The 24,711-nt window shown below is 46.0% G+C and overlaps 2 protein-coding genes across 8 annotated transcripts in view; both read left to right on the forward strand.

Annotated features, from left to right (window-relative positions):
• zswim8 (zinc finger, SWIM-type containing 8) overlaps window positions 1-8,574 on the forward strand; it is a 32,717-nt gene extending 24,143 nt beyond the window's left edge. For 2 of the 4 annotated variants that reach the window (XM_076285867.1, XM_076285869.1), the window contains 10 exons: window positions 328-480; window positions 842-1,064; window positions 1,475-1,764; window positions 2,978-3,201; window positions 3,609-4,100; window positions 4,405-4,594; window positions 5,051-5,215; window positions 5,551-5,670; window positions 6,160-6,338; window positions 8,250-8,574. In XM_076285867.1, coding sequence (XP_076141982.1) covers window positions 328-480; window positions 842-1,064; window positions 1,475-1,764; window positions 2,978-3,201; window positions 3,609-4,100; window positions 4,405-4,594; window positions 5,051-5,215; window positions 5,551-5,670; window positions 6,160-6,338; window positions 8,250-8,453 — 2,240 coding nt within the window. In that variant the 3' untranslated portion in view covers window positions 8,454-8,574. The remainder of the gene's footprint in view (window positions 1-327; window positions 481-841; window positions 1,065-1,474; window positions 1,765-2,977; window positions 3,202-3,608; window positions 4,101-4,404; window positions 4,595-5,050; window positions 5,216-5,550; window positions 5,671-6,159; window positions 6,339-8,249) is intronic. The other 2 variants (XM_076285868.1, XM_076285870.1) reach the window with 1 other exon arrangement.
• A 2,993-nt stretch (window positions 8,575-11,567) lies between these two features.
• Window positions 11,568-24,711, forward strand: part of ndst2a (N-deacetylase/N-sulfotransferase (heparan glucosaminyl) 2a) — a 118,081-nt gene continuing 104,937 nt past the window's right edge. For 3 of the 4 annotated variants that reach the window (XM_076285874.1, XM_076285871.1, XM_076285875.1), the window contains exon 1: window positions 11,568-11,677. The gene's annotated coding sequence lies outside the window, so the exon portion shown is untranslated. Of the gene's footprint in view, window positions 11,678-15,305; window positions 15,390-24,711 lie in introns of all 4 variants that reach the window. The other variant, XM_076285872.1, reaches the window with a different exon arrangement.

The following is a 24,711-nucleotide window of genomic DNA, read 5'->3' on the forward strand; positions in this document are numbered from 1 at the left end:
AGGGCATGGGAATGAAATTTTAATGCTAAAAGCCTGTTGTGTGATTGTATGTATGTGTGTGTGTTTGTGTGTGAGTGTGCATAGCTTTTGTACACAAGCCACCTCTCCACAATTGTAACGTTGGGCATCCTTCCTTCCTCTCTTTGTCCCTCTCTCTCTCTCTCTCTCTCTCTCTCTCTCTCTCTCTCTCTCTCTCTCTCTCTCTCTCTCTCTCTCTCTCTCCTCTCTCTCTCTCTCTCTCTCTCTCTCTCTCTCTCTCTCTCTCTCTCTCTCTCTCTCTCTCCTCTCTCTCCTCTCTCTCCTCTCACCCTCTCCTGGGGTTGGCAGACGGAGCGCAGCCCTCCTCGTGTGAGCAGCCGAACGAGGCGGCCCCCTTCAAGCCAGAGGGCACGGTGCCCAGTCGCCTGGCGCTGGGCGGGCGAGGGGCCTACAGCGGACGCTGCTGGGGCTCCCCCGTGCGGCAGAAGAAGAAGCACACAGGTGGGCACGCCGCCTGGACCCTCAGCGCCGCGCAGAGACGCTTTCAGACTCTCTGCAGACTTGGTAGACATAATTCATCTGAGATCACTAGTAGTTCAGAACTCTGGGAGGTGGGGAGGAGCAAAAGATCCTACGTGCAATGGCTCCACAATCAGCATTCTGGCACTGACAAAGTCTTATGGTGAAGTTTGATAAATGGGGCTGGTGGTAGCGTATATATTGATATATGTAAGTCGCTTTGGATAGATGTAAATGTAAATATTTCCATTTGAGGACAGGAGTTTCTGTTGACGTTGTGTAGCCCTGGTCTGTCTTTCCCTCCTCATTCTCTGGCTCTCTGCTCTGTTATGTTTGTGTGAAGGCATGGCGAGCATCGACAGCAGCGCCCCAGAGACCACCTCGGACAGCTCGCCCACCCTCAGCCGCCGCCCGCTGCGAGGGGGCTGGGCTGCCGCCTCCTGGGGGAGGGGTCAGGACAGCGACAGCATCAGCAGCTCGTCGTCCGATTCCCTGGGCTCGTCCTCGTCCAGCGGCTCACGCCGTGCGGGAGGCGGGGCCAGAGCCAAAAGCACCGACACCAGCAGGTGAGTCGGCCAATGAGATGAGAGCGTTGTTGTTTGGAGAGCAGTGTCATGTGACCACTGAAGTTGCTATGCCTTTTCTCACTAAGCTAACACTAAGCTATGTTAATATACAGCATTAATGAGTATTAATGCCTTGTTGCAACATTAGGCCAGGAAAAGAAAGGCAAGTTTATTTATAGAGTGCATTTCATGCGCAGAGGCAATTCAATGTGGTATAATGTGATATACATAAACAAAAACAAAGATTTTGTACATTAGGTTAATAGTACATTAAAGCATAAAAAGCATCATTCTGTGATTGAACTAAATGTTCATACATTGAACTCAATGGAGCAGCACACAGGTGTAATGGCTCAGTGGAGCATACAGGCGTAAGTGCTCATAGTCGTGTCTGTGTCGCACCCCTGCAGGTATAAAGGGCGTCGCCCCGAGTGCCATGCACCGCACGTGCCCAATCAGCCCTCGGAGGCGGCGGCTCACTTCTACTTCGAGCTGGCCAAGACGGTGCTCATCAAGGCGGGCGGCAACAGCTCCACGTCCATCTTCACGCAACCCTCGGCCAGCGGTGGCCACCAGGGCCCCCACCGCAACCTGCACCTCTGTGCCTTCGAGATCGGCCTGTACGCGCTGGGCCTGCACAACTTTGTCTCGCCCAACTGGCTGTCCAGGACCTACTCCTCCCATGTGTCCTGGATCACAGGTGTGTGCGTGTGTGTGTGTGTGTGTGTGTGTGTGTGTGTGTGTGTCTGTCTGTCTGTCTGCCTGCCTGTCTGTCTGCCTGTACATGTGTTTGCATATTTGGATGAATGTTGTGGGGAATTCTGGTTTAATTCAATTCAATTCAATTCAATTCAATTCAATTCAAATCACTTTATTCATCCCCAGGGGGCAATTAAATGGCACAAAGAGCAGCATATTCCACCACATACAGTACATCATCAATAAAAAAGTTAATACATTTTAGACGTTAAGCTTTCATGAAATTGAAACAAAAAGTAAAGAATTAGATATTGAAATAGATCATCTCTACAGAACAGATCTCTATGCGTGACAATATAGATCAGTGTCCAGTCTAGCTTCTGGTAATGTGCTATAGGATACACTACAGGATAACAAACTCACAAGCTGTGGCCTGGGGAGCCACACAGATGAGCTGGTCTAATGCTAAAATATGTCTCTCAGTTGGGTGCAGTTGGGGTTTAAATTGGCCTTGCTTGCTTTGAAAGCCCTTCCAACCAATTTGTAGAGCTTTGCTAATGAGAGGAGATGACTAGCAGTAGCTGTTGCTAAGTTACAGAATGCAAAGTTCCACAGAGTGGATAGTTGTGTAGTCAGAGTGGTGTTCATTAAAGTGCATTTTAGCCTGTCTTAACGCCTGAACTAATTGTGCTGTCATTTTCAATTAAATAGCTATGTTTTCAATTTAGTCCTATTTTAAATTTATTAATACAATCATTAACAATGATAGTAATGAACATCAGGGTTTAAGCTCCGTCAGCAAACTGATAAAGACCATGCAACTGTGCATTTAATTGATTAATTGTCAATTATGACCTCCCACGATTATGAAAACTTCATAATCAAAATATAACAATTGTATTGCTGCATTCTGCTTTACAACAATGCTCTTGTTTTGTCTAGAGTTGTAAATCTCAGCACACCCCTTTGCTTTACACTGGTAACTGTTGCATACATGGTCTTTTTTTTTGCATGTATTTTTTATTTGCTTTTCAGTTGAATTTACTGTTTTTTGTGTAAAGATAATGGGTGATGTTTCCAAAATCACTCCGTAATTGTGGTAAATAACCGTGATTTCAGTGTTGACCAAAGTAATCATTATCATGATGATGATGATGATGATGATGAGGCGATGATCCCCAGGTTTGCTAATGCTGTGTGTTTCTTTTCTACAGGTCAGGCAATGGAGATCGGCAGCGCGGCACTCAACATTCTGGTGGAGTGTTGGGATGGCCACCTCACCCCTCCCGAGGTGGCGTCGCTGGCAGACCGGGCGTCGCGGGCCCGGGACCCCAACATGGTGCGCGCAGCGGCTGAGCTGGCACTGAGCTGCCTGCCCCATGCCCACGCGCTCAACCCCAACGAGATCCAGAGGGCCCTGGTGCAGTGCAAGGAGCAGGTAGGCCGGCGACTGGCCACATCACTACCGATATCCTCATCAGTCAGCTACCCACTAGGCGGTACTGCAGGTCGTCTTGGCATCAGTTCCTGCATTTTGGTTTCTTACCCCACTACTACTGACTCAAGATTGATCACTGTCTGGTTATCAGTTAAGTCACGTATAAACTTTTGGGCCAGTTTCCCAGACATGGATTAAGCTAGGTCTTAGACTAAAAGCTTTTTCTGAATCCAAATCTCCCATTGAAATTCCTTTAATACAGGACAGGGCTTAACCCACGCATTAAAAAAGTCAGCCCTATATAATCTGTGTGAAGAAGCTGGAATTTAAAATTTCTGAAAGCATTCATAGGGCGTGTGGAGTGCATGAGTGCAGCAGAGGTAACCGTACGTCCCATGATCCACCAGGACAACTTGATGCTGGAGAAGGCCTGCATGGCGGTGGAGGAGGCGGCCAAAGGCGGCGGCGTGTACCCTGAGGTGCTGTTCGAGGTGGCGCACCAGTGGTACTGGCTGTACGAGCAGACGGTCGGCGGCGGCTTGGGCTCCCAGCGGGAGGTGCCGGCGCGCTGCGGGGCCAACGGCGGCTCGGCCCGGAGGCAACAGGAGTCGGGCTGCAGCGTGCTGGAGGGCGGCGGCACCATGGACCAGCAGAGCATGGCGGCGGTCACGGCCTCGGTCACGGCGGCGGCCGTGGTGCCGGTCATCTCGGTGGGCTCCACCATCTACCAGTCGCACGCGATGCCCGGCGCGGCCATGGCACACACGCAGGGCCTGCACCCCTACACCACCATCCAGGCGCACCTGCCCACCGTGTGCACCTCGCAGTACCTGGGCCACCCGCTCCAGCACGTGCCACGGCCCGCCGTCTTCCCCGTACCTGGGGCCGCCTATCCACAGGTAAGACTCGAGGACGTGTGCAGTGTTGGCACAGTTGCATGTGGCACAGCAGCATTATAAAGTACTGATGTGTTGATGCTCTAGTATTCAGTTTTGAGTTGGAGGAGCTGATCCAAAGTAAAGTGCTTTGTATGGCACGCATGATATGTTTCCCTTTCTGTCAGCAGCCCAATAGTCTTTCATTGCTTTCCAAGTACACTTGCTGATGGTGAAGATCCACTAAATGCAGTTGACACAGCGGACTTGTGTACTTCAGTACTTCCAAAGATGGTCTCTTACTCTACTCACGTGTATGCTCTCGTAGGGGATGCACCCAGCCTTCATCGGTGCCCAGTACCCATTCTCAGTGGCCACTGGCCCCCCGATGGCAGCCACCGCCGTCACATTCCCAGGGGTCCCTGTGCCGTCCATGACCCAGATCACCGTCCACCCCTACCACACGGAGACGGGGCTGCCGCTCAGCACCACTGTAGCAGGTCCGTGTGGGTTTGTAGGTGTGTTGAAGGAGAGAACAGCCGTTTGTGGTGCTTATTGTTTTGTTTTTTTTCCTGCTGAGAAGTCCTAAATATAAACCATAAAAGCTTCATATCAAATGCGTAGGTGTATATTTATAGTGTTTGTGTGTGAGAATGCCTTCGTTCCATATCCACCGTAAGCCAAAAAGCAATATTTTGAAATGCCATAGTGTATTTACCTGCACTCAAGTGTCCTAGACTCACAACACTGATCTGCCGTTATGTACTTGTAAATAAAACATCTCTCGAGTGTACACCTGGGAGATGCCGAGAGCGCAATGATCCTTTGATGTGGACACAGTGCTGGCAGTCAGCGATGATGTCTGTTCCTTTCAGCCATCTCTCTCTCTCTCTCTCTCTCTCTCTCTCTCTCTCTCTCTCTCTCTCTCTCTCTCTCTCTCCCTCTCCCTCTCTCCACCTCTGCTCTTCCAACAGGTGGGGTGCATTCAAGCTCTACCATCCAGGCTATTCCCGCCCTTCCGGGTCTCGCCTCCCAGCCCACCTCATTGGTCACCGCGCCCTTTCCCACGGAAGACGAACAGCACAGTCAGCCAATAAGCCAGCAGGGTCTTCACTATTTGCACTCAGCCTACAGAGTTGGTGAGTGGAGGATGATCTATTAAATCTATATGAACGTGTTGAATGTACAACAGAATGAAATATAGAAGTCCTAAATGATACAAAATCATAGAATAATTCAAGAGGCGAATGGTAATGTTTTAGTCAAATTGTATTCATCAAACACATTTATTTCCCAGCTCTCATTTATAAAGAGACTTTTGGGCTTTTAGATGTTAAGTAATTCATTCATTAATACATGAGTTGTCACTTAAATTAGAAATACACTTTAACTACTAATTCATTTAGCATAGAATTAATTAGTAAAGCTAACTAAAAGTAGCGCTGTTCATTGATGACATTTCTCTCTCTGACAGGTATGCTCGCCCTGGAGATGCTGGGAAGGAGGGCGCACAATGACCACCCCAACAACTTCTCACGTAGCCCTCCCTACACGGAGGACGTCAAGTGGCTCCTGGGCCTGGCGGCCCGTCTGGGTGAGTAAGCAGCGCATTGTGGGAACGCGCTTGAAGTGCAGATGAAAGTAATCATATACTTAAACACTCATACTCCACCTTACTGAAAACAAAAGCGTGAAGATTTGTATAAAACATGAACCAGCTCCAAGTTTAGCCCCTGTGGGCTCGGAAGTAGAATATTTAGTGGGTGAGAGGGAAAGCAGGCATCATTCAGATATTGACATCTATCTTACAAGCCAGAGGCATCAAGCATTTATGGCAGAACAGTGAAGAGCAGGATTGGTCTCACAGCGAGATCCCCAGGTTCTCGTCTCCCCGTCGGACGGATTAAAAATGCAAACTTTTCCAAACCTTCTCGGTTCTGGGCTAATCTTCTCTCTGTCTGTTGTACACCAACCCCGCTATCTTCACACACACACACACACACACACACACACACACACACACACACACACACACACTAACACACACACTAACACTCCCTCCCCCCGCTCTGTCTGTGTGCAGGTGTGAACTACGTGTACCAGTTCTGCGTGGGCGCTGCCAAAGGCGTGCTCAGCCCCTTCGTGCTGCAGGAGATCATCATGGAGGCGTTGCAGCGGCTCAACCCGGCGCACATCCATGCCCACCTACGGACGCCCGCCTTCCATCAGCTCGTGCAGCGCTGCCAGCAGGCCTACCTACAGGTACCACACACACACACACACACTCGGATGCGCACACACACAGACACAGACACACTCGGATGAACACACACACACACACACACACACACACACACACACACACACACACACTCTGATGCGCACAGACACAGACACACTCGGATGAACACACACACACACACACACATATTCACACACAGACACACTCGGATGCACACACACACACACTCAGATGCACACACACGGACGCATACACTCATGTCCATGCTTTCTTGGTTCCTTTCTACCACCCACAAACTCCACATTCACACACATAAACCCCAGTGCATGCCTGCAGCACAGAGAAACAAACAGTAACTATAATTATGTATCGTCACACACAGACTCTTAGGAGCACCTAAGCTCTCATCTCATGATCTCAAGATCTCATGGTGTGTCCCCAGCTTGCTATCTGTCATTAGTCTGATTAAATGATGAGCGACACAGTCAGACTGTGTGTGTGAGCTGGCCCAAACCATTTCTGCGATTGCTGCTCAGTGGTGGTGAGTCTGCACACCCAAATTAGGAAGGTGTAGAAATAGGTCAGTTTGCGTTGGATCATCATCCCATTCTGCGTCTCCATTGCTTGTCTCCCATTTAAATCTTTGTGCTCTTTTTATGCTTTTTATGACTATACCCGGGACTAGTATATTTGCACTGCCGGCATTTGCTTGATTTTAATGTGATGCAATGAGCGGAGGGGCTGTCAGAATGAGGGTGTCCGCCGATAGAGGAGTCGGCTGGAAAGAAGACATCTTTTCCAAGAGGAGACAGAGAGAGAGAGGGAGAGAGAGAGAGAGAGAGAGACTGCGTCGCTCGCCACGTGTATAAATTGTGCATGAAGCCGAGAGCATTAAATCCAAAGATTAGAGCCTCAGTGTGTTCCAGGCCTGGTGTGCCGTGATGTAAAAGCATCTAACAGGATCTGACAGATGAGAGCGCAAAAGCTGTTGGCTGAGAAGCAACACACACACACACACACACACACACTGAGTGCACACTCCCATCCACAGACTCCATTATGTTCTTTTCGTCCATACTTTTCTCCCTCTGTCGGTTTCACTCAATCTTTATTTGGCAAAGTCCTTAGTTCTCCTGATGAAAATTCAGTTAGAAGACTCTTGAAAGCCGATATCCTGAAACTTTTTCATTTTCATCGACTGCGGCATGTGAATTACACGTGCACACCCTCTGCCTTCCCATTTAGTTGATAATCATTTAAGGACCCTGCCTGTTTCCCTCGGTGTTAGTCAAATCTAGAATTCTAGAAGACCTCTGGGAGAGCAAACTCGACTCTATTCTCCAAGCTGTCACCTCCGCTGCCAGTTCAATCGCAGCAGCGGAGCCCATATGTGTATGCACTCTAGCTAGTTGTAGATGAGGTATCCCGAGGTTGTACTCGAGAGGAAATGTACTGTGACTTACACTGAGTCACTTCCTAAGTGCACCGTGGGGGGAAATGCCTTCAATATGCTCCACGTTCACACCAGAAGCCAGCCAGTGGTCAGCGCCGACAAGACGGTGCCGTACTGCCACGCACTCCAGCTCACACTCACTCCGGGCATATTTAACTCCAGTGAAATGTCTGTAGTCAATGCATTACAAGGTCTTTTTGATCTCAAAACTGACGGATCTTAAGTAATTAAACCAGCTGCAGTCATAGTCCCAACCTCTATAAAAAGACTGAATGTCTTGTTACTGGAGGGTTCAGTGTGGAGTACATTGGGAATGAGCTGGTACATGGTTGTTCGAGAATTGCTTTCTAAAGACGGTATTGGGAAACCGACAGGAATTTATTTGAAATAGTGATTGTTTTTTGACACCCTGTTGGTGTTTACCTGAAGTGCTGCTTTCAGTACAGGTGTTGATGACTTTGTTCTGTCTTCTCCTCAGTACATCCACCACCGTCTGATCCACCTGACGCCGGCGGACTACGACGACTTTGTAAACATCATCAGGAGCGCGCGCGGGGCCTTCTGCCTGACACCGGTGGGCATGATGCAGTTCAACGACGTGCTGCAAAACCTGAAGCGCGGCAAGCAGACCAAGGAGCTGTGGCAGCGCATCTCCCTAGAGATGGCCACCTTCTCCCCCTGACCTCCCACGGAGACTCCGTCACCGTCACCACAACCACCACCACCACCACCACCATCACCACCGCGGGCGTCACCACCGCTGCCATGACACCGGGGCACAGAGAGACATGTCCGCTCGCCACTCCCATGGGGCCCCTTATCCTGCCCAGACCCTACCCCGACCTGGACAAACCACCACCCACCTACCCCCTCTCCCGCTAGGTGCCCTACCGGCTGGTCATAAACGCAGCTCACAGGCAGCGCCCCACTGACGGAGCCCCTACTCTCCTGTCGTCCTGATGTGTAAGACTCCATGATGAAGGCACGGCTCTGGGGCCTTGTGGAGCCCGCAGACGAGCCTGAGTCGCAAACAGCCAAGGGAGCCTGGACTGAGTCTATTATTAGTAGTGTTTTGTTGTTCATGATTATTGTTGTTCTGACCCTTCTATTGTGTCTAATCTTCTTGTGTGACTTCTTCATGTAACATAAAGTTACTCCTTGAAGTTCATCTGCCAAACTGCTCAAGGTGTCCTCTCTCACAACTAGGTGGATGCCCTGCCTCCACTAAAAGCCCCCTCCCCTCCTGCCCCCCTCCCCTCCCACCTGCCCCCCTTCCCTCTTCGAGCCCAGTTGTGGCAGAGCTTGTAAATGTGGTAGTTCCCGGGAAGAAGGGATTGAAGTTGATCCATTTGTGTTGATATTGGTTGGTTGGTTACATTAACGAAACCACTATGCGTCAAGATTCATACTGCAACATTCCTCTGTCCTGGAGGGGAGACACTCCGCCAGTCATCAAGGATTTCAACTCGGGGGGTCGTCTAATGATGTTAAAACAAGAAGCAGAAGGAAAAAAAAAACAATGTTTGTTTAAGTCATCCAGAAGGAAAAAAAAAGTTTAATATGAAACAATTATCTTGAGTACGGGTGAGGATTCTTTTGATGTTTTTTGTTTTTCCTCTATTTTTTGTTTTTGATATTTTGTATAGAAATTGTGTGTCTGCTGAGTGCTGTTTGAGCTGATTTGAGCGAATGCAATATATGAGTGCCATGTGAGCTCCTTTTTCCAATCACCTGTTGGAGCCGAGTCTACAGTCTTGAAACACAAGAGTCTGGCTGGACCAAACGCCACCCATTTTTTTTGGCGGCTCTTTGTAATCTGTCCATTTTTTTTCTGACAGAATGTCTCCCTTCTGATTTTCTTTTTTCAGTTTTACAGAAAATCGTGGTTGCACCGCCATTAGTCCAGCCCTATTGCTGAGTCTTTTTTTTTTTTTTTTTTTTTTATCTTTATTTTAAATCTTCTCAGTGTTGGATTTTTTTATTCTGCTCCCTTTCTCTGACCTTTTCAACTTTTCTATTTCTCTGTCCTTTGTTGTCAGTTTGCCATTTCTTTTTCCTCTTTTTAAATGTGGTCAGGTGTTTTGCAAAAGGGGGCATTGCCAGATTCCTGTGTTCAAAGTTAGATTCAGCCCCCACCCTGGAACTCACTGGTGGAGAATGACTGAGTAGAAAATGTACTGTGATATTTTTGTATTCTTCAAAGTGTAGCTTGATTGAAAAAAAGTGTATATATATATATATATATATATATATATATATATATATATATATATATATATATATATATATATATATATATATATAACTGTGCAAGCGGATGTAATTTAGGATAAGGAAGAAAAACAAACAAAAATATAAACAAAAAGCAATATTGAAATGTAGAGTTTACTTAATAAAGATAATTCAATACACTATGTGGTTTTGTTTAAGTGTGTTCTTGCCTTCTGTTTTTCACTAAGCTTTCACTACGCAAAAATGTATCTGTTTAACTAAGTTTTTCTTTTGGGTTCTTGACCGTGTTATGCAGCTTGTTCTTCGCCACCAAATTACACCGCATTGTAATGGTCTACAGACTAAATATAGAATCCTTTACTTAAATAGAAAAAAGAGGTATTGCACATCATGATGGTCAGTCAGTCACTCAGTCTGTCCGTCAAGAGCCTTACAAGCATACATACTTATGGATAACCTTGACACTGACCCAAGCACCCTATTATGTACACAATAACTACAATACAAGCCTAAATTCCGCTAACACAAATAAGTCACCGCTACAGACTACATTCTAGTTTAAACAACATACACCCATTATTTAAGTTATTTATTTAGGAACAAAATAAAATTAATTTGATACAATGGAAGGTCTGGTGGTGGACTCTGATGATAGACTAAAAGCTGTTGTTTCCTTACCTCATATTTCACTTTCATTGTGGTCGAATTGTACGCTTTGGACTTTTATTAACTTGGGCTTGTGAACAACATCTTCAGCACTAGATGGAGCTACAGGCATATATTTTGACTGCTGCCGTGCTACGATCAGGTTGCCATTACAATGGAAGTAGCCTTAGAACTCCCACAGTGTTTTGAAATTTTACTTTTTTTTTTAGACATTTTACTTTTTTTCTCATTTTCAAAATAATGCTCATGCAAGCCAGGATGATACAGATCGACCCATGAGGCTTCGTTTGAAAACTGCATAGTAGTTAATACATATTTAATACCTCCCTGAAATTACTTTTTGCAGGTTTGGATGTCTGCTAATGAGTTTTAGCACACATTTTAAGTGTGTCCATATAATTAAACAAACTTTGCCCAACTCAGTGTTGCAATTAGCCTAATGTCTTATAGTATACTGTCATTACAAACGAGCTGCCTCTTTTATTGTTTGCCATAAGTGTGAAAGACGTCCATGCATTTCCCTCCGTATTTACCCCCAGACCCTTTTTGGTGCCCCTCGTAGACTTGCACAAACGGGTGCCCCTCACCTGAAAAAAAGCCAAAAGGAGGTGCTCCCGCTTAGGCAAGACCACAAAGAGATGGTTTGTATTGGGGGGTTGGCGATTATATTGTTTTATTTTAAAAGCCTATTTCGAATAGCTTTTCCAATTGTATTAAATCAAATATAGAGTGCCAAACAAAATAATACATATTACACATACTGACTTTGCCTTTATCACAGAAATAGTTTATTTTTGGTTTCACATGTCAAAGTATTTCCCCATTCTTTTTGCCGTATATGGTTCGCTCCTGAGTTTCAGTAAAGAGTCGCGAGCCAGCAACATCAATAGCCAGCTCAATGAAGATGGCGGATCTGTGAGGGATGCTGTCAACAAGACTTTAAACTTTCACATTTTCCGATCTTTGACCGACGGTGTTTGGATAGCTGTCTACGAGAATCACCACCTGGTAAGTGTTACATAAGATAATTTGCGACGATGCCCATAACATCATGAAGTAGCTAGCTAAATATTAGTGTTTGGTGGTTGTAACCGGTCGGCATTTCAAGAAGACTGTTCGGTTTGCGTGTGAGGGGGGTTCTCAGATTTTAGCACACCGCATTTCAAGGGCCTGTCTTGTTTCAGGGTTCCTGTTGCTGTGTTAGTGTTGGAGTGGCCTTCTTCAAGAGTGGTGTCTTTTCATATGTGCCTTTAAAAGTTAAAGAGCAGCTATCTTGCTAGCCAAGTTACCTGATCAAGAAAGGTATAGTTGTTGTGGTTAGCAAAGCTGCTACGTGGGTAACCGCTGTAGGAGTCAGTCAACAAAAGTTTCCTTTCATCCCAGAAAAGCTGTAGGTATAGTTGTCATATTACGATGTAACTTTAACATTATTCCTTGCCTCATTACAACTGTTACCTGGTTTCTCTGGACATGGTACCGTTGACGTTACCAGCCCGAACGTAACTTCAACAAGCCAACTTTATTATTCACCAACGTGAAGTTCTGCTATTATGTGAAGTTCTGCTACTATGATGACGTTAATATAACGTTAGCAGTTAACATTAACGTTAATAATAGCTGTGCAATGTGTCCGAATCGTGTCCAAATCGACTGTGGCAAATACAGTTTTATATAAAGTAACTTAAAAGAAAGCTAACGGCATAAAGTAAATTCAATGTAATGGTAATGCTGCAACAAAGTGTTGCTTAAAGACGAGCTTTCTTTGGTGAAAGTAGGCTATGACAAACTGCTGTAGGCTATGATATGTAGTCTGAGTCAAATTCACAATCTGGTCATATTTTAACTTTGCATCCGTTTTTTGTTTGCACCCCTGCGTCTCTGTAACGTTAACTGTTAATGAAGTAAGTTGTTTTAAATTTGCGATACAAGTTGGCTAATCTGACGTTGACTAGTTTATGAATATTAAGTTTACTGCGAGATGTAGCTAGCGAATGTTAGCGTCAGCTAGCAAGTTAGAAATTGTTGTTGGACTAGCATTCTAGTCCTAGACTTTAATGGACGTTTCTTCACAACAATACACCCCGGAATTGCTGGTGTTAGTCAATAATAAATTGACTTTATATAGGCCAAACATTAAACTCTAATTTCAGATTGATTTAGATTAACTAACAATGATTCTGTTCGGTCTTTTAGTAATTAAACGGTAAATGTACATGCCACGATATCTATAGCATACCTCTTCACATTGTAAACTATATTCTTAAAAGATTGCTAGAAATTGTAGATTAGGGCCCGAACAATAACTTTGACAAGTAACGTTAACGTTACTGCACTACTGTGTCGGGGGAAAAATACGAAGGACTTGAGATTTGTTAAAGATGGTGAAAACCTGTTGGATAATATTCGTTTTGTTCTGATATAAGGACATGTTGAGATGCATTCCGCTGCCTTTTTTGGTCGTCGAAGAAATATTGAATGCGTTTTCGAACCAATAATGTAAATGCTTATACCATGCAAAACAATTTTGGCGAGTGCAGATTTGACGTCTTTGCCATCCAGTGTCTAGCCACCCATTCAGATAACGAAAGCTACCCTTATAGGAGAAACGTCTCTCATAGAGCACAGTCTATTAATCTGCTGTAACCAAGATGTTCAGCAATTAATACTGGCCCACAGTCCCACATACCCTCTACAATGGACACATTGACGCACTTTAGCTCGCCTAAGTGGCATTGGCGTGACTGTGCCAATAATAACAATAGAAGCATACTCTCTTTAGCAATGCTATAATACTCATGCTTTTTGTGACAGTTATTGGCTTTTATTCAACTACGGGGATGAGAATGCAGGTGCTGCAATTTAAACAACATACATTTAAACTGTGCGAATGGACTGTGTAATTAATTTACAGCTGGGGGTGGGGTGATTTATACGTTCATGCTCATCCCCTGACCTTTAAAATGACTGCTGCACCTCATAAGCTAAATGGTGCACAGAAGGTGCAGGTGAAGCAGTGATGTGATCGTAGGATGTTATTGCTTGGTTCGTTTTTCTGCCAAGGCCTTTTATCATTCCCTTCCAGAGTGGGGAAAACCCAATTAGCATTGATCTTTAAGGCTCAAGATAGCTTCTGTCCTGGGAGTATACTACTGATGGCTACTAGGATACGCCACTTCCTAATGAAAAGACGGACCATTTTCAAGCCACACTATCTGCATGGTTGTTACTTATGGTGTGCACCTTAGTGTGGAGCTTGCATGTGGTGCTATAAATTCCTGCGATTTTCCATGTAAATGGTGATGGACATGGCCTATTAATAATTCAAAGTGTTTATAACATGATGATGCCATTCACTACAGAGCTTAGACTTCCCATAGTGCACACACATGGTCTTGAAGGTGTGCTACTAAAGAATCAAATCTGATTGATGTGTCTGCTTTCAAGCATTGTTTCCTTGTGCTCCTAAATAATTAAACATTTCTGGCATTTCTGCATTTTTTTTAAAACCTATAATAATTTTACTCTCCAGCTAATGACTTTTTAGATTTCACACATTTGGTTTGACCTTTTAAAAGAGGCGCTGTTTCTAATTTTGATAGCCGCAGGGTGATTTAAGGCGCTGTATTAGTAGGCTCTATGTGTGACTTGTCAGAGACATTTTATAATACCCACAGTGCACAAATTGCACATACTTCCCAGTGCGAGGACCTGCAGCCTCGAGACTTAGCTGTGTTGGTTAATGAAATGTCTGTGTGATATTTAGAGGTGCCAGAGAGATGCATTAAATGCCAGTGAGATGTTCGGAATGGCTCCTGCCCCCCCCCCCCCCAGACAGTGTTCCAGACCCGGGGCCACACTAATAAGAGGGGAATTTTTACAGAATCTTAAGGGAGCAGAGTGGCTGCCCTCATCTATTCTTTTTCTCTCTTCCCTTCTTTCTCTCTCTCTCTCTCTCTCATGTCCTCTCTCTCTCTTCAGACATGTCTCTGGGTCTCCCTCTCTCTCTCCTGTCTTTGGCCTATGTCAACGGGGGTGGAATTCCACAAGCTTAATCTTAACAACATTCAGGAAGGAAATGCAAATGGAAAGCCTGATTAAGAGTCCTCCGCACAGAGCTCTTGCACTGTGTGTGTGTGTGTTTTTGTGTGTCTGTCTATGAGAAAGAGAATGCTAAACTTCTCATTGGTGCCTTACAATCAATCTGCCTGCAGTGCACTCAGTGGCCTAGCCTCCCTCTGTGTGCTTGAATTCGTTCTGGACGCTCAAGACGGAGCGAAGGTGTTTTCACAGTTTTTCAGTGAACTATGCAGTTGGATAGTGTCCATGATCATGTGATCCTGATGTCACGGGATTGGGCTCTGACATCGCACCTGACCTGAGATGGCATCAGGTAGATGGGAGGCTCTGTATAACTTTGCGGATGTTGACATGCACAGACAGCGTGGATGGCATTTGATTAAAGATCTGCGAGGTGAACCGAGAGCTCGGGTGTTAACTGACTGTTCGTTGAGGTGTCACAGCGTCAGTGTGTGCGCATAAGTATCTTTAGAGTTTAGGAATAGAAGTTTGCTGCTCCAAGCAGGATGCTAGTTTAATAAAACTGTGTGTGTGTCTCTCTCTCTCTCTGTCTGTCCAGGCACCTCTATTAGACGGCAGTCTGAAGAAGCCTTACCCGTTTCAACCCCTTCTCATCCCCTGACCCAGCTCGGTCTTACATAAGGTCAATATGTGCAGAGTGTAATAGGCCCTGTTATTAATAAAATACATCAGGCGGGAGTCTGGCGCAGTAGCTGTGATCCCAGAGGCTCAGGTTAGGGGAGGTTGAGCTATTGATGCTGTGTCTGTTTAATCTCGGCTCTGGTGCGGTGTAGGAGTTGGCCTCTGAGAGGAAGGGTCATCTATCTCTCAACCACAGGCAAAAAATTGCCAATTATCTCTGTTTTCACCTCTGTGTGTGTTTTGAGCAATTATTTTCTTGGTAGTTATTTTATTTAGGCTGTAATAATTACACAATATGCTTTTTTTCATTAGCTAGAGAACTACTGTGATCTATTGCTCTCTCAACAGTAAGTGAGATGTGCAATAGATGATGTGGATCAGTGAGTGCCTTGTGTTTTGTATTCTTATGTGCTGTTATGGTGCTTCACTGAGAGATTTGTAAGTGATGATGCATAAGATTATATTGGATTGTGTGGATGTGTCCGAGGCTCCCTGGTGAGTACTCTCACCGCCTTGTCTCCTCCTAGCCCTCTGAATCACTACTGTCTTCTCAGAACAGCTTGGAGCAGCGAGAGGTGATTGCTTTAGTTACCCAGAAGGGCTAGGAAGGCTAGACTTGTCGAGGTCCAAAAGTCAGAACCGCTTATGAGGTAACTGCACAAAACTGTGGACTTTGGAGGTTGTGACTCTGGAGAGTAGGTGAGTGTCTAGGGTTTTCCTTTGACAGCAATTCCCTCTTTTAGTCCGAGTCATGTGCTGCTGCGAGTGTGTGTGTGTGTGTGTGTGTGCGTGTGTGTGTGCGAGCTAAGAGCTTGTGTCGGATTGTTTTTATTTGGTTTCCATTTCGCGACCCCCCCCCCCTTACCCACCCCACCTCCCTCCAGTTTCTCGCGCTCCCCCTCTGCCTAGTTTCTCTTCCCGTGGAGCTGCGCACCGTGGATAAGATTGGGTGTTGGGTGTGACTAATTGAATTCCTGCGCAGGCCTGACACAGACTCCCCTCCTATCTGTAGGGTTAGAGTCCCGCTCCGGGCTCCTGCTGATGCAGACGGCATAGAGAGGAGCAGAGTGCTGTGTTCAATTAAACATGATCTTCTGGGATGCACCCACCTATTCCACCACCACCACCTCCACCCACACCACCACCTCCATGCTGAGACAGCCTGGTGCTAAGCCCCCTATCGCTGCCTGGAGGCCCCCCAGAGATGCACCCTGCTGAGGGGATGATATGGCCAGGCATCTGGCTCAGGGCTCTGGATTCTTACCTGCTGTAAATGGAGAGTGTGAATAAAGTGAGCGAGGGTAGAGCGATGCTGAGCTGTGGCAGCAACGTTAAGGATTGAGTTTTAAACCTCAGCCATGCTGCTCTCAAGGTTAAATTGGTGTTCTTCAGCTATGACTACTCTAGTGAGGTAAGATCTTATTTTTAGTTTTGGTGTCTTTATGGGGTTGGTAGAGCAAGGCTAAAAGCAATGCTCAAATAGTCAGTGCCCTTTCATCTGTGCCAATCACAGAGCTTTCATCTCTGCGTGTGTGTTTATGTAGATTTCACAATCACGTTGTTTCAGGAGACTCTCTCACCTCTCTTTCTGTGGCACCACATGATTGAGGAGCTAAATAGCCCCCCCCAAAAAAAGTGGTTCTTTTTCCACCATGCTGTGCACTCAGATCTGAGCATATGAGTTCATTAAATTGTTTAAATGCCTTCCTCGGGCCTTGACATTAAGGTCCTGTCAGCACGCTGCTGTGTTTGGTCTTTACCTCCATGGACGGTTAATTAAACTGGTCTTATCTCTGTGCGAGAGCATTTATCTCTGTTGCTGTGTATAATCAGCACTTGCAGAAGCTCAGTTAGGTAAGTGCTTGTTACGCCCTCTGAAATCCTTGTGTGTTCCCGAGTTGTGAATTTATTTTTGTTTTTTTCCCCTGGAGGTGCTTCATAGCTGGAGAGAAGAACTTTAGGTGTAGGCCTATGTGTTTAGCTGCGGAAAGACTGCTTTAGAAGTCTCTGAAGTAATTAAGGGAACATTAAATGATTGAAAATGCCGTCGTAGTTCGTAAGTATCACTGCATTGTTTTTTCTCTCATCTCCTCCTTTTCATGTCATGCCAGCTTTCCATAATGCAGCCCCACCTAAGTCAGCTAAACAAAGTTGGACGGAACTGTTGTTCGAACCTTTGCTGCCAAGTCTGTTTAATCACGCTAATGCCATTTGCTGATGTCTAGATGGTTATTGTAAGCGTCGCACTTCCTGTAACCCAACCCAAGTGTAAAGCATGCTAATGAAGGCTGCTGCAGAGCTTTTCATCTGCGTGTGTGTGTGTGTGTGTGTGTGGACAAGGGAAAGGAAGAGGGATAGACAGACACACAGAACAAGACAAGGTGGGTGAGTTTGGTGGTGTGGTGTTTAGCTGTAGGATGATTTTTGCCTTAAGGTTGAAGAACTGGAAAGATTGATTCAATTAGCCACAAATGAGAGATCAAAGGCAATGCAGAGGAAGGGGGTAAAAAAAAACAACATATTTTTGAAGCTGCAGTGTCAGATTAGCTGCACTAATCTTTTTCAGGCTGTTTTTTCCTTCGTCTTCTATATTTTGCATTTCGTCATCTGTCGACAGGAGCCCATGCTAAGTGCACTTTGGCCTTTCAAGATGATCCGTGAAAGAAAGCGTGTGTAATTTACAGGCCTCTCACAGGTGCATGTTGTGCATATTGAGCAGCTTCCTCTTTTCTTTTTTTGGTTTGTTTTCTCCAGCCGTTTTCCTTTAGCTGAACTGTATTAGACTTACCAAAATTTGTTTGCTCCCTCATTATGTTGAAACCCTACTTCCCCACGGCATTTGAGGAAAGTTTATAATTTAAAACCATTTGATGAAAGTAAAACTGTGTGTGCTCGTGTGATTTTTCTCTATTGCGAGTCACTCCAGGTTTAGACTGGCCTCGGGGCCCTTTGAGGCTCTCTAACTCCCTGCGGTGGCATCATCATCAACAGTGCCGCCATGGCGAGGAGGTGTCCGACCATCCCGGCAGGGCCGAGACCTTGGTCAGCCGGCAGCTTGCCGTGGCGACGGGGCTGATGAGTAACCGTACTATTAGCTCTGTCCACGGGCCCCTGGAGGCTGCAGAAATATGACCTCACACAGCTATTCATCACATTAAGTGGCCGGCGTGGCAGGACTGTTGTTCTGCGGGGAGGCGATTTTAAACAAGCGCCGAAGTTCACCTCACAGGTAGTGGTGGTGGTGGTGGGGGAGGGGGGAGAGAAGGAGAAAGAGGGGTAACATGGAAAACGGCAAATGAATGAGTCTCGGGCGTATGCTGTGGAATGGGGCGTCAGCAGCCTTGCTCTGCGGAGTTAGTTTGTTGTTGATAATGCCAGGGGCCAGACTCAAAACAGACAATAATTATGGGAGGAGAGCTTCAGTCCACTTGAGCGTCTCGATTACTGGCTGCTCATTGGGCTCCACTGGGCTTTCTTTTACCTTTTGTTTTGCTCAGACGCTTTCTGTTGACGTCATCCTGGACCCTAGTGCGAGTGTCATACAAATGAGCAACCCTCTGTTGACACACACACACACACACACACACACACACAGAGGTCTGAGCAATTTAGCGGTATCACCATCTTCCTCACTGTCTATTTTCTCTTGTTTGGCATCTCTTAATGCCATGCTAACTGCTGTATTGTATCGCCAGATTCTTGACTACACAAATCCCAATCATGCATTATGTAAAAAAACTGGTGTATTGATAGCGTGTTGCAGAAAGAAGTTCTACAATACATTGCCATATCAAGATTTTGTGCCACCCCTACAACAGCGTGCAAACCTCAGCGCTGTTTCAGACGCAGCACTGTTCAAAAGATGAAACTGTCGGTATGTAATCTGTGCAGAGAAGAAAAGATTGAGAAATGGATGGATATTAAAGAGAAAATGGGATGTTGCGGATGGATTGATGGATGGGTGGGTTAGGATGGGATGGGGGGGCTCTGGATGGGCAGCTCACCAGCCGTCATGACCTTATCCTCGTCCTCTAGTATTCAGTGTGCTTCAGTGTGTGTATAGGCTGCCTCAAGCGTTTGTTTGTGCGGTGCTGCTGGTGTCCTCTTTCTGTCTGAGGGGTCCACGTGCTGGTTATACAGCACATCTCCACACACACACACACACACACACGCACACGCACACAGAGCATTTGCAGTTGTAGTTTGAATTTGAATGTAAATTTATGCAGTGCACCAACAACCTCAATCTGGAGTGAATGTTTGCCCTGTGGAGATGTGTTTGCCATTGGCTGTTTATACACAGTTTGGCCTAAGTGATTTCCTACTCGCTCATCCGTCACCCAGTTTGACTGTTGTAGCCTGAGTATGTTTTCTCCCACCAAGTCCAAATTTCTCGCATCTTAAATAAATGGGAGGCAAACCCAAGTCATTGCTGTGTAAGGTCAAAATGTAAGAGGTACTGAAGGATGGGAATGGGGAAGCATTTGGACAATCGGTGCATCTTTTGGTATGTGATATTAATTCATTCTATCATCGCATCTTCAGATGGTTTGTGGCAGGAGATTGCTTCCCACTTCCATTTACCACTAAACGGTTTGATTGACAGCAGGGGTGGAAATGAACTTTTTAAAACGTGAATGTCTACCAGCCACTGACAAACAATTGTCAAATTCACCAGCCATGCAATAGTTGGCTAAATCATTTTGTGTGGGAAATCGACCAGCCACGTTCATATTTTGTCAGCATTAAGCTGGTGGCTGTTGGTAATTTCCATCCTTTGGCAGTGTAAAAACAAATAAGCACAGGTGAACGGTTTTAATCACATTCTGTTTTGGTCAGCAATGCATTTTGCCGTTCTGTTTGATTGACGGGACTTTACAAGTATCGGTATTGATGAGCGGTGTCCGTATCAATATCAACATTGATAAAATCCCGATGATTCCTGTCCCTAGTGCAGGCAGGTGAAGCATGTGCATGCATAAAGGAACAGAAAAAACGATCCATGGATACAGATGCTGTTTGTGGAAAAGAAATGGCAACATGAGATTTACTAAAATAACAATGGCACCAGCCAAAAGGGAGTCCACCAGAGGGAACTAAAACATGGCAGAGTTTTAACTAACTATAGACCCTTTCAACAAGGTAAACAAAAACAATGCTTGAACGTTCTATTTGGGCCCCAATCTACTTCCTCTGCATTAAGATAACATATGGAATGTTAAAAAGGAAGTCTTGTGGGGCCAACTATGATGCTGATAATGGAACTCTCTTGAAAGGGTCCATAGCCAAATCTGTTCCCTACGCATGCTTTGGTTCCATCAAGCGCTTCCTGCATGCCCTAGCTCCAATTTTGCCAACATGGCTGTTGGCTGACCAATACTGGTTTCATTTCTTCACAGTGAAAGAAGTCTACGATCATTTCCTCAGTCTTTGGTTTGACCACATAATGGGGGCAAGGGCCCCTCCCCCCTTCCTCCTCTTCCTCCTCCTCGGTCCCACCCGTGCTCATCCCACTCCCACTCTTTTCTGTAGGTGTAATTGCTAGCGGAACATGTGGATGGTCATGTAAAAAGCTCGCGGATTACTGTAGCTTAAATCTTTTAGCGCCACTCTGCTCGGCAAGAGCTGGATGGATGGATGGATTGGATGGAGGGATTGGAGGGAGGGAGGACCCGAGAAGAAAGCAAAGAAGGAGATAAAAGAAGGCCACTGTCAACGGGATTGAACCTCATTAGCAACCTCCTGAGCTCTTAAGCCCTCCTTCATTTTCTGAGATGTGTCAGAAGTGGAGAGTGGGCTCGACTCTCCTCTGTTGCTCTTTTGTTCAAATAATGAGAAGATTTCTCAAAATGATAAAAAATATTTTAATTAGACTCAAGAGTGTTTGTGTGTGTCTGTGTCTCTCTCTCTCTCTCTCTCTCTCTCTCGCTCTCTGTATGTGTGTGTCTGTGTGTGTGTTTCTCTCTTTTAAGAATTTCATCTGTCTAAAGAGGAAGAGGTGCTTTGTATAATGAGTACATCTACTTGGTCGTCGCAGTCAAGCGTGACGTGGCTTCTTGGCCAGGCATAATCCCTCAAGTTCCTCTTAACTTGAGCTTTATGGGGTGACAAGAAAGGAATCTGAGTGACCGAAAGCTGAGTGACTCCCTTTGAGAAACTCCCCTTGCTCTTTTTGCGCCTCAAGCTCTTGAGACGCTCGAAACGCAGCCCATCCCTTTGCCAGATTTAGCCCATCATCCTTGTAGCATTGGCCATTCAGACGGCTAATGCTGCCTTTGTGAGTGGCAGGGGCTTTTGTCGGCCAGATCGATGTTTTTCCTCGGCGTCCGTCGAGCAGCGTTTCCTCAATGCTCACCCTCGTCGTTTCCTCACACCCTCTCGGCTGTGTGCCCCACGGAGACGCGTCCCAGCGCTGCTTGCGGTTAATCATTACCAGCAGAGCCGCTCCACTCCGTTCCTCTCCTCTCTCCCCTTATCCAGCCTCCCCACCCCTACCACCCCCATCCACAAACGCCACGTCAGACTCTACCGCTGATGTTAGTCATCTCACTCTTCGGAGTCGGCTGCAAAGCATTTCTGCTTACGGTTCACTTTCGCATCCCCCATACCGTAATCGCTAGAATTTCAGTTTGAATTCAGAGTGAATTTATTCACTCTTTCAACACACAGGAAGGGATTGGGCTGTGCTGATGGGCTGTACTTGTCCGATATGAACCATGCTGTGCTGAAGTGGACCACATTGGGCTTTTCCATCCCTGCACTAGAGCACTAGAGTATCGCATGCTGTGTGTGGTACTTGTTGTCTGGTACACTGTGTAGCAGTAGTATTGTCGGAGGTTTCTCGTGTCACTGCGTGTTGTGTGTTCCTTGCTGTACATGTGCTGTGCTAGGCTGCTCTGTGTTGCGTTGCCTTGTCTTACAGCACACGTGTCGGGCCGTGCCTCACGGCGTGGCGTGATACCCCTGCGGTGGTGCTGCCTGTCCGGTTTTTTGTTTATACAAACGGCGTACCTGTGGTTCCCTCTCTGGCTGCCAATGAGCAGGATGAATAATTTTATCTGGAGGAGAATTTCCCCAGGCGGCTCTGACAGTGAGGGATGACTGCAGCCAGTATTCTGGCACTATTTCTCTCTCTCTCTCTCTCTCTCTCTCTCTCTCTCTCTCTCTCTCTCTCTCTCTCTCTCTCCCTCCCTCCCTCCAAAACATCTCGGCTTGTGTGTGCGCGCGCATGTTTGCTTGTTTCAGACTTGTGTTCACTTGGCATTTAAAAATTACAATTTGAACGAGAATTGGCCCCTGAGACAAAGACGTATATGCTGTTCATTTGCACCGTTTCTCTGCTTATTCTCCTGAGTCCCTTATCTGTTCTGTGAGCCAGCCTAAAAATTGCTGTTGGATTGGTTCTGATGTGTGTGTGTGTGTGTGTCCGTGTCCGTACTTCCAGTGTTCCTCTACACTTATATCCTCCATGAGCGGTAGTGCTCATCGTTCTCCTCTCACCACTCACTTCATGCCCGTTTGTTTTTCTTTTTGTTTCACCTCGTGCTCCCTCAGTCTTCCTTTTTCTGTGTTCTCGCCACTCTTGTCTTGCTGTAGTCAACTCCCCCCCCCCCCCCCCCCCCCCCTCTTCCTCTTCCCCCCCCCCTCTTCCTCTTCCCTCCCACCCTCTTCTTCCTCTCTGCCGCGTTCTCATCTTTTCTGCCTGTCTTAGTCGTTGGCGTCATGGCCGCCGCCTGTGTAGGCTTTGTTTACCGCTGAATGAGTCCAGTGTGGAGGCAAGCAGAGAGATGAACAATTCTCTATCTCTATCTCTATCTCTATCTCTATCTCTATCTCTATCTCTATCTCTATCTCTATCTCTATCTCTATCTCTATCTCTATCTCTATCTCTATCTCTATCTCTATCTCTATCTCTATCTCTATCTCTATCTCTATCTCTATAGAACCTTGATGTGTTTTGTCTCCAGGCCTCCCTCCCCTGGATTGGCGACATACATCATGCATGCAGATGCTCGCTGTCATTATTGGCCTAAATAAACCACACTGGCTCCTGAGACAGGAGAAAACACAGCGGAAAACAGTGTGATTCCTCTCCTGTCTCGTGCTGTGTGTGTCTCTCTGTCTCCCTATACATTCCTACTCTTGTGCACTCATGCAAGTACACCTGCAGGCCCCTTACGAGGCAATCAGCCTGTTGACTTGAGTTAGGATTGAGAGCGCAAGACAGACAGAAGACAACTGTACTTTTTAAGTTCATGGTAAAAGCCAAAGGGCTCTCCTGGGCATTCCTTTATTCATTTTTAATCATGTGAAGTGTTCTGCTTTGCAATAGAAACATTAATGGGCCCCTAGACACTGAAATGACCTTTGACTCCATCCTGTATGCCAGTACCTTCTGACTGAAAAGGAAACGGCCAAAAAAAGTAAATAACTATATTATAAGGAATGCATTAATAGTAATATTTTAAAAAGATTGAAAATTAAATCGAATCGAGGATTGGAGAATCTTGACACCCCTATACATTACTCATTCATGTCTCTGTCTCTGTCTCTGTCTCTGTCTCTGTCTCTGTCTCTGTCTCTCTCTCTCTCTCTCTCTCTCTCTCTGTCTCTCTCTCTCTCTCTCTGTCTCTCTCTCTCTCTCTCTCTCTCTCTCTCTCTCTTCCTCTCTTCCTCTCTCTGAGTTGTTATCCTTTCCCCTCTCTCTCTCTCTCTCCCTCCCTCCCTCCCTCTCTCTCTCTCTTAGTTGTTATCCTTTCCCCTCTCTCCCCTCCAGTGTGCTCCTCCGGGGATGTCATTGTTGGTGTTTTGCCGCTCCATCAAAGTGCTGGTAATTAGGGCCGTGTAAACAAATGGGATTTGCTGCAGCCCTGCAGAAGTGCACCTTGAGACCCATGTGTATTAAGCCCTCCCTACGTGGATGTGTGTTTGTCAGGTTCTGTGTGTAAGTGTTAGGTGCACATGTACGGGCTTGTGTGTGTGTCCTATACAGTGTGTATTGGAGCACAACAGAGGGAAAGGCCCTACATCAAACAGGAGCACCATTATCCATATTTTGAGTTTTTCCTCTTTTTCCCACAAGCTAGACTGCACCTGTGGAGGCTGTGCTCTGCTAGTGCTTTTGATGATGCGTGACCTGCATTAGCATTTTAAATAGCTCTGTTCTTCTCCAGTTAAATAGTGCCCTGTAAAGCTCAATTCAAATGCTACTTTGTAGTGCCGTGTTAAATTTGCCTCCGTTTGGCAGTTCAAATTCTGCAGGGTTTTCCATTGTGATGCGGTGGTTTGCTGGAGGGCAACAGAGGGCAGACGGTTGCTGAAGC

This window comes from Alosa pseudoharengus, unplaced genomic scaffold (genome assembly GCF_046254945.1).
Source record: "Alosa pseudoharengus isolate Yale_2024_CS ecotype anadromous, Long Island Sound unplaced genomic scaffold, YU_APseudo_1.1 YU_APseudo_1.1_scf_15, whole genome shotgun sequence".
NCBI lineage: Eukaryota > Metazoa > Chordata > Actinopteri > Clupeiformes > Clupeidae > Alosa > Alosa pseudoharengus.